The 10,080-nt window shown below is 41.0% G+C and overlaps 1 protein-coding gene across 2 annotated transcripts in view; it reads right to left on the bottom strand.

Annotated features, from left to right (window-relative positions):
• Nucleotides 1-118: 118 nt before the first annotated feature.
• The window catches only part of OGT (O-linked N-acetylglucosamine (GlcNAc) transferase), a 38,891-nt gene continuing 28,929 nt past the window's right edge, over nucleotides 119-10,080 (bottom strand). Inside the window, exons 20-22 of one of the 2 annotated variants that reach the window (XM_016151059.2) lie at nucleotides 5,736-5,988; nucleotides 5,393-5,516; nucleotides 119-2,398 (exon numbers count right to left, since the gene is read on the bottom strand). In XM_016151059.2, the coding sequence (XP_016006545.1) occupies nucleotides 2,224-2,398; nucleotides 5,393-5,516; nucleotides 5,736-5,988 (552 nt within the window). In that variant the 3' untranslated portion in view covers nucleotides 119-2,223. The remainder of the gene's footprint in view (nucleotides 2,399-5,392; nucleotides 5,517-5,735; nucleotides 5,989-10,080) is intronic. The other variant, XM_016151069.2, reaches the window with a different exon arrangement.

The raw sequence follows: 10,080 nt of genomic DNA, 5'->3' as shown, positions 1-10,080 counted from the left end.
CCAGGCAAATCTGGCTCTCTGGTTGTTTGGAGCTTTTCGAATGTAGATCTCATAACTGGATGATCCTGTTATTCTGTCCAACACTCGATTTAACAGAACACAAACTACACCAGCCACATTAAGGGCAAATCATTCATTTATTGTTTAAAGATCGCAAGACATCTGGGTTTCTGTAGCACAATTTAAATGTTTTACTTTTCTGATATAGCAGAGTATAATAAAAAAACAATTAGTTTCCAGTAATATCTATATTTCTATTTTGAATTAAGTCTTCCACAGACATGTCACCTGGAAACAAACGCTCGTTACAATAAGCAAAGCTTTATCCAGAGTGGCGACTTTTCGTGCCAGGAAAACGTTCATCCCTGTAGGAGGAATGATGTGCTATGTTACATGGCCATTAGCTCACAGCCTTGAGGGCACTGCAAGTACATCATCCTATTCCACATTAAGTAGTTTGGTGAATTTCGATCATCAGCTTATCAGCAACCGTCGGGTAACCTTTAACTGATAGTTCAAAGTTCAATCGGGTAAAAAATAAATTAAGAAATCCCTAAACTGATGTTCCTTGATTTACATTGTTAAAAGGTACATAGTTCATTAACATGTAATTCTGCCTACGAATTACATTTGAGACTCCTTGCTCAGATTTTGGTTAATAGTAAGAACTTTTCAGAAGTTCAAGTTCTTATGAATCAATAATTTGTCAGCTAGGATACATTCAGGCATCAGCTGCAACTACAGAATAGGTGACTGCCTCAGTGCTTTGGAAAGACATTATAATCTAGAACACTACTAGCAGACAAAAACATCATCTGTTACTGGATAGCATAAGTGCAGTACAGCGAGACAAACATATATTCATATGTCGGCTTCCTTAAGCCTCGAGCCCTCGATCCTTCGCTGAAATTCGGTAATTTTATTCCTATGGTTTTTAATCAAGAATTCAAGCTCCGGGAGGGCTAACGTCTAATTTGTACTCCAAACAAGTAGCAGTACAGTTCTCTACTATTGAGCCTGAATCCATACAGACTTCACGACCAAGTCCAGAAGACAGTTATTACAGAATACCCTAGAAGGTCCGAAAAATAATTACTCATATACGCAGCTAGTCCTTTAGAGCTCTTTACCTGTAACATGTTTTCTGATGAAAGTTATTCAATGTATTCGCAGTAACTGTGACTTACTGATCAAATATTTGAATACTTATACTTACCTGGGATTTCATTTCTGTAGACAGAAATAGGAAGAACAGGACTCACTTTAAAAAAAACAAACCTTAGAAAGGAAAGTAAAAATCTTTTCACACACTATCACTTCTGGAAGCAGCATAGAGGGGCAGTCGAAGGTAAAACACTGGTGAAACAGGTCAAAACTAGGCCAGAAAAATCTATACATTATTATCATCAATGACAGTACCACAACTGTGCCCTTCATAATTAATCATTCCTAAGAATTCTCATTTGGCACCAGATGGTGTGTTTTAGAGAAACACTCTGGGATATTTTTCAACAGACTTGGTTTTGCTAGCTGAGTTACAGGAGAGGTTTTACAGTAGGGGGAGGGGAAGAGAAGGAAACGGACCAGGAAAAAACTTCTGAACCATCTAAACCAGCAAAGCACTGATAGCTCCAAATATTAGGTCAGACACTAAACAACTGATATAGGCTCGAGTGGTTTATAAAACCTATAAAAAGACTACACCAGCCAAGTCCCCATTCATCTGTAGAGTTCAGAAACCAAAACAAGGAGCAACATTTTAGCTTAAAACCTTATCGGAAGAGAATCATATACACTTCACATGAATAAAAACACCTGAAACCAAACATTTTTAAAAGCTCCAATACCCCAAATATAAAGAAAAAAAAAATTAATTCTGAAGACTTGATCAATCCATGGAATCACAAATGGCGGGACAATCGCGGTCTCCCCTCCACAGTAAGCATCCTACGGAAGACCAAGGGAGAGCGGTCCTTCCAGACCTCTGCACCACTTGCTGCTGCCACACTCTAGGGCGATTCCTTAGAGAACAGCGGTTTCCCATCTCGTGTCTCTCCCTAGCAATGAAGGGAAGTGAGTCTGGCTGTGCTATTCTATGATCATTATTTGTCACCATTCTGCAACATGATACTGTACAGATAAGAAGTCCGTTATCTAGTTCCCTTTCCCCCAGAAGGTTGAGGCTCAGGTACAGGGCAGTTCTCCTGTGCATACAGTCTTTATTTAGGCCGACTCAGTGACTTCAACGGGCTTAATCATGTGATCAGGTTTGTTGCCAGCAGCGTAATGCTCCCACATCTGTAGATAGAGCCGCTCTAGTTCCATTGTGTACTGTTTGGTGTTGAACAGAGGGCTAGATATTCTCTGTTTCCACACTTTGCCACGAATCTTCTTCAGGCTGGGTGATTAAAACAAAAAGAGAGCGGCAAGTTTACAAACAGGGCGGAAACTCAGAACTCACCCCAATAAATGCCTAGTCACCCTTGTGGTAAAATACACAAGCGAACTTCACACCGTTTTCTCTTCTGACTGGCTCCTCTACCCCGACGCTAAAAAAGGAAAGGATCACACCTAGCATGATGCTAGCACCTATAATCGAGTTCACCTTCGTGTCCTCTGAAAAAAAGTCGTTCTTTCCTAAGCAATAGGAAAGCGTGGTACCCAAGACGTACCACGCTTTCTCCGTTCCGTCTTGTTCCTACCTTGAAAATAAAAATAAGAATCGGCAACGACACATGCCTTTTCCTATGCACCACTGGTTAGAATGTACACTGCTTATTACTATTTCAGTGAGCGATTTGGCAATGTGTATATTAGGAACCTTAAATGGTTATAACCCTCTGACCATCGATAACACTTTTAAAAATCTATTCGCAAGAAACCATCAGAGATGCAAACGCCTGGCCACACAGAGAGGTCCATGGATGCACTCTTCACGATGGCTAAGGCACGAACATTTGTTTATGGGCATTTGAAGGAAATAGGAAAACAAGGGGAAAAACGCACTTTGTCAACAAAGCTGTTGATTTAGATATTTAAAAAAAAGGTGGTCCTACTGTCACCAAGGGTGCGGTTCTGCTCAGAAACAGAAAACGCAATCGGCTCTGGGAATGGAGGAGATCCTCTGTCCACTCCCCTTCTGAATGTATCATTTGCCATGAAATTATTCTTATATGGAGGGAATTATTACTTTAGAGCCAGAAGCTGGAACCCTCCTGTGAATTTTTAAAATTCTTTAAAAAAGCTCTTTTCATGTCTGCTGATGGAACTAGTAAAATGGCTGTGCATCTATCTATCTGCTGGCCTTAACCCGACCGTGACCATATTAATGCTGCCGTCCAAATAAAAATACTTCTGTGTTTTTAAAAATTGTTTGTCAAGAGGAGAACGGTTAAACTGGGATGTCCATACAATGAAATACTACTCAGCAATAAAAAGGAATGAACATTGATAAAAGCCAAGAACATGCATGAATCTCAGAACATCGTGCTGAGTGAAATAGTCCTTAAGGTTATATACCGCATGGTTCCATCTGTGTAAGGTAAAACTAACTTATGGTGAGGAAATTTTTCAGATCAGTGGTTGACTGAGGGTTGTTGATGGGACCGAATGAGAAGGTGCATGAAGGAACTTTCTGGAGTGATGGGAATGTTCTCTATCTTATTAGAACTTCGGGTTATAAAAAAAAAGTACTTTGTGTATTCCACTGTACATAAATTCTGCCTCAAAAAAATAAATATTAAACCCTCATTAATGATGTCCATTCTGAAGTATTTAGGGAGAAGAGAACTGATGTCTGCGAATGACTTCGAAGTGTCAAGATGAGAGGAATAAACAGATAGAGATAAAGCGAGCATAGTAAATGTTAGCGGTGGAATCTAGATGGTAAGTCTGTAAGCGTTTATTATAAAATTAACATTTTTCACAATAAAATATTGGGGAAAGTACTGTATGACATCAACTATATTCCAAAAAGTTTAAAAATGCATGGGGGTGGCTCCATAGTGTAGAGGTTAGCAGAAGGTCCTGGGTTCACGCCTAATGTGGAGGCATGGACCATACATCCCAGGTGCGCCAGGCCCCCCGAGTGCACCAGGGGTGGCAGGCCCTGGGTATGCCTGGCCCTGGGTGCACCAGGTCCCAAGTGCACGCCAGGAGCGTGTGGGAGGAGACACCCCGCCTTCAGAGAGCCAGTTCTTAAGGGGAAATGGAAACATCCATGGGTCATGGGTGGAAGTGGGGAGGGGGGAATAAAAGGGGGAAAATATATACACTGAATTATTTACTGTCATTATCTCTGGGGTGACAGACATGTATCTTAATTTTTTTTAATGACTGGGCTCAAAATTTTCAGTCATTTTTCTTAGATGTATATGATGTTCAATGGAGACAATTATGAAAATAAATGAATGCTTAACATCTGTTGAATGCTTACTATGTACTAATAACTGTTATGTTTTATGTGGAACATCTTTTTTTAATCCCTACAACTCTGCGAGGTAGGTACTATTATTTGTCCCCATTTTGCAGATATAAAAACCAAGGCACACAGAGACTTCTTTGTCCAAAGTCACAAAACTTGTAGGTGGGAGAGCCTGGATTCGAACCCAGGCAATCTGACTCAAAGAGCGTGCCTCTTTAAAGTTCTATACTTCTCATAAAACCAAAGGAAAAAAATCACCCAGAAAAACTTCAGTTAAAAGATAAACTGTATTTCATTGTATGGATAAGGAATCATTTATCTAAGCATCACCCTGCTAATTCCTGCCCATTTGGGGGCATTTAAGTTATGCTTTTTTTTCTTATGCTACAGTGAAAATGGGGCTTATAAGGCTCAAAGCTCTGGCTTTTTCTTTTTTTTAAACTTTGAGGAAGGGGTCTACCAATTTACTCACCAGTGTATGAAAAGGCCAGCACCTCAATGCTCCCTCATCATTGGTATCATGTTAAAAGTCTTTTGTTTTAAAGGCAAATAATGGGTATGCCTCAATGTTATTTTAATTTACATTTCTACTACAGAGGCTGAAACATTCATTCTCTTGCTGACCATTTGTGTTTTTACTTCGGTTGAATTGTCATTTCCTTACTTTCCCATTAATGGATTTAAAATGTTAATGTTCTTCAGTCTTTATACAGCAAGGTTATTAATATTTGACATTTTTAAAAAGATTTTTTGATTTGCCTTTTAATTTTTGACTTACTTTTAAATTCAGTCATTTACTCTTTACCTATCAATTGCTTCATTCATTAAAGTTTAGAGCGATCTTATCCCATCCAGAGATCATACAATCCCATATTTTACTATTCCATTTCATAACACCTATATTCTTTCTAAATATCCCTGATTCTCTTCACTTTACCATATGATTTGTCCATGAAAAAGTTTACTTACTATTCTAGATCGGTTCCAAGTTTCACAGCTATGTCTTCATATTCTTGTCTACTTTTAGCAATAAGCTCAAGACAACCTAAACAAGTGAGCTGGGAAGCAGCAACGCGAGAAGCAAGAGTCTCTCCTGTAATAAGAAAGAACAATTGCACAACTGAGAATGCAAACAGCACGTGGTCATTACTGTTATTTATGTTGAGCAGCCACACAATGCGGATGGGGAGAATGCAGCCTGGTGCTCAGACTTGAACAAGTCTCGTTTTCTATCACCCTGCCCTAAATGTGGCTTCTAGTATACACAGCTTCACCTGGAAGGGTCTTCCCCAAAGATTTATCAACGACTTACCTGGCATAGTCACCATGGGCGTCCCTGCCCAGAGGACATCCATCCCTGTGGTATGCCCATTACAGAGCGGCGTGTCCAGGCAGACGTCAGCCAGCTGGCCTCTCCTGACATGCTCCTCCTTAGGAGCAACGGGTGAGAAAATGATACGGTTCTGGGGAAGGCCCATGTTCTGGGCGTACTGCTGAATGTTGGGTTCTCCTACTGCTGGGAAACGCAACAACCACAGCACACTATTAGGAACCCGCTTCAGGATCTAAAACAGGAAGAATAAGAGTAATTACTAATAGCAGCTCTGCCTTCTCCAGGAAGGTTGCTACAGATCTCTAATATTCTACCACACTCTCTTCTTTTCACCCAGACAGTGGCCTACTGTGAACTTAAGTCTTTCCTTCACATGGATAAATTAGATCAACTGATTGCTAGTTCCTGTTCTGCTAAGCTGTCCCCAACGAGATTTAAAAGAAAGAGGAGACTGATATAAGAAGCTATGAAACAAGTTACTAATTGACAAAATCTGAGGCAGCTACATCCTGTGGGAGCTGATACTGGCAGTAGTTTTGTCGAGGAAGTAGGAATTTTCCATTTCAAATTTTAATTCCCCCACCATGAACATCAAATAGTTAGGTCACACTTGCCTAACTTTATTTGCCTAATCTAGATAAGGTGTCAGATTTTTTTTTTGTAAAGGACCACAGAACACAGACTCTGTCATAACTGCTCAATTTTCCCTTGTCACTGGAAAGCAGCCATAGACAGTATGTAAACAGGTAGGTGTGGTTATGTCAATAAAATTTTATTTACAAAACCAGACAGTGGATGGGCCAGTTTGCCAACCACAGATTTCGATCTACAGCTACTCCATGTACCATACAAATTCATCGTCCCTTCTGTGAAAGGCAGGGGAACAGACGAATTTCAGAATTCAGAGTATTTCAGGTTGTTAAATAGTTGTACAGTACATATACATTACCTAACTCCCTCAGGGCAACTCCCTGTAAACAAACACATTAGTATCTCTGCATTTAAACGTAGGAATATTCATACTAAACAGAACAGAAATTGTGTAGTTCAGTTAGTTTTGCTGACAAATTTGCCACAAACTTATGACAAAGCTTTTGGTTTTCTAATTTTTTTGAACACTCGAAAGTGAAGATTAAGGGACAGTAAACTTATACTCATCTGTTTCCTCTAACCCTCCACCCTCCCGTCCTAAAGAAAAAATTGACATTAATCAAAAAAGCTACCAGGAATTATCTCCATTTGAGTTCTATGGAATAAGAACAAATTACGGATAGCAAAGTTTAAAATGCTCAGAGGCCCTGCTTATGCAAACTGGTCTGATGACTGAAAGGTCATGGCATGAATCGATTCATTCCTGGGTTTTATTTATTTCTATTTATTTATTTATTTATTTTAGGCAAGGCAACCCTTGGTTGACCTCACATATTGCAAGGACCTTGTCAGCTTACAATCCCTTCTTTTTTTCTTTTATGCCTACAGGACCTGGTCTTGCTAGGTGGTCTCACATCCAAGCACCAACCAGGCCTGACCCTGCTTAGCTTCTGAGATCAGACGAGATCGGGCTTGTTCAGGCTGGTGTGGCCGCAGACATTCATTCCTGGTTTTAATTGTACAATATCTCAAGAATGTTTAACATGGGTGGATGTGCATGACAGCTTTTGCTATCAGCTTAGACCATGGGCTGGCACACTACAGCCTGTGAGCCAAATCTGGAATGTTGTCAGTTTTTGCAAATCAAATTTTACTGGAACACAACTACACTCGTTCATTTATACTATGTCGACAATGTTTTCCTGCTACAATGGGCAGAGTTCAGTAGGTGTCACAGAGAGTGTGGACCGCAAAACTATAAAGATTTGCCGTCTGGCCTTTAAGAAAAAATTTGCTGATCTCTCTCCTTTTGAATACATAAATTTAAAAGGTTCACCAGGTGATATTTAGACACTGGAAGGACATCAATAATGGCTGAAAAAGCTGTAACTCTTTTGGAGATTCAAAATGAGCACAACAGACTTCCAGTCAAGATGGCAGAGTAGGTAAACTCTGAGATTTCCTCTTCTCATGACCACATCAAAATTTCAACCAAACTACAGAACCACCATCGCTGAGAACCACCTAAAGTCTAGCTGAGCAGAAGCCCTACAACTAAGGACACAGAAGCAGCCACCTGAAGCCTGGCAGGAGAAAAGGAAAAGCAGAATGAGCTGGCCCCACAGCCATGTGTGGCGGTTAAAAATCGGGAGGGATATCTCAGCTGCAAAGGTCCCCCGGAGAAGCGAGGGGTCCCAGCCCTCGCCAGGCTCCCCAGCCCTAGGCACCAGTGCTGAGAGGAGGGGTCCTGAGAACATCTGGCTGTGAAAAGCAGTGGGGATTGTGTCCAGAGACACAAAGGGCCATGGGAGCCCATGCAACGCTGCTCTTAAAGGGCCAGAGAACACACTGATCACTCCGAGCTCCAGCACAGGAGCAGCAGCTTGAAAAGCACCAGAGCTGTAGGGAGAGGAATTAAATTTCTTCGGGAAGAGGGCTGGAGGTGTAGGGGTGGGGGCAACTCTCCCTGGGGAGGGAAGTGCTGGCGGGCACAACTGTTCCTTTGTGGAGCTCTCCTCCCACGCTGCAGGCAGCAGAGGCAGGTACCAAATCCCTGCTCTCCACCGACATGACACCATCCACCCCGCCCTGGTGACTCCCAGACATGCTGCCCCAGCCCACTGGCTGTGCCAGGCCTGAGTCTCTCCCAGCTGATGCTGCAGACTCACTCGAAGGACCAAACACCACACAAGGGGTGGCTGCCCTCAGCTTGCGTGACACTCTCCGAGGTCCGCAAGCAGCGGCTGGCCTCGGCGTACAGTACAGCTCCTGCCAACCGGCCTGAAGCCCAACACAAGAGACTGGTCTCAGCTTGCACTGTAACCCCCGATGGGAAGCCACATGCAAAAGAATGAAACTAGACTGCTGTCCTTCACCATATGCCAAACTTAACTCCAAATGGATCAAAGACCTGAATATAAGACCTAAAACAATAAATTGCGTACAAGAAAACATAGGTGCTAAACTCATCGACCTCAGATTTAGAGAGGATTTTATGAATTTGACCTCAAAGACAAGAGAAGTAAAAAGAAACGAATGGGACTACATGAAACTCAGAAGCTTTTGCACAGAAGAGAAAGCATCAACAAGGCAAAGAGGTAACCATCTGAACGGGAGAAGATATTTGCAAACAATGCCTCCAATAGGGCCTAATTTCTAAAATATATAAAGAACTCATACAACTCCACAATAGAAAAACAGTCCAATTAAAAAATGGGCAGAGGGGTGGGAGGATTGGGGAGGAAGAAGGAGTAAAGGGGGTCGAATATGTGGTGACCAAAAAAAAATCTATGAGAGGTGAACACACTGGAATAGGTGTGTGTGTGTGTGTGTGTGTGTGTGTGTGTGTATACACACATATATATGCCTTACTGTTAAAAAAAATGAACTAGAGCCACACATATCAAGGGCACATCACCTAAATATAATATCACACAAGAAAAGAAAAAGCAAATTTCAGAAAGATATAAACCTTATCATGCCAGTCATACAAAGTTTTAAAACATTCGACATAATCATATTGCTTAGAGACATGTATGTGTAGTAAATGTAAAGGAAGACATGGGACATGGGAATGATCATTGTCACACTTAGGAGAAGGGTGGTGTTTGACTAGGTAAGGGCAAAGATCCTGGGGGTTTCTGTTTATACTGGTTAATATTTTATTTCTAAAGCAAGGTGGTAGGGATATGAGAGCTCAGTGTAATATTCTTTGTACATTTTTATTTGTTCAAAACACTTCAAAGTAAAATTTTTAAAATAAAAAAGAATTTAGATAGCAGTAGGAGATGGAGCCGGGTTAGGGAGGAAAAGAGGGAGGTAAAAGTGGTAAAACCAGTTTTAATTTGCAGAGATTTCTGCCATCAAGAAACAGCACACAGACCCTGCATTTTCCAAAATGGACTGGACAAGAGGATGACTTTATTTGGACTTTAATCTCAAAACTGACTCTGCAAGAATCCTCTATCAAAAAAAATCCACAAATGGATAAATTTGGGCAAAAGGGACATAAACTTAAAGCCAAAGAACACAGACAACTCCATTCTAATTCAAAAGTAATACCAAGTTCCCTGCAGATAGGGGGGAGAAAGCTAATTTAACCTTTCGACCCCTTACTCCATATTTATTATGTGGTGATAATAATACAGAGGATGTTGTGAGGATTAATAAATTCACTTCTCAAGTTTTGTAGATAAAAAATAAAAAGAGGCAGAAGACCTGAACAGACACTTCT

This window comes from Rousettus aegyptiacus, unplaced genomic scaffold (genome assembly GCF_014176215.1).
Source record: "Rousettus aegyptiacus isolate mRouAeg1 unplaced genomic scaffold, mRouAeg1.p scaffold_m13_p_9, whole genome shotgun sequence".
NCBI classification, from domain to species: domain Eukaryota; kingdom Metazoa; phylum Chordata; class Mammalia; order Chiroptera; family Pteropodidae; genus Rousettus; species Rousettus aegyptiacus.
The sequence above is the reverse complement of the archived record's forward strand: the minus strand, read 5'-3'. Positions and strand labels throughout refer to the sequence as shown.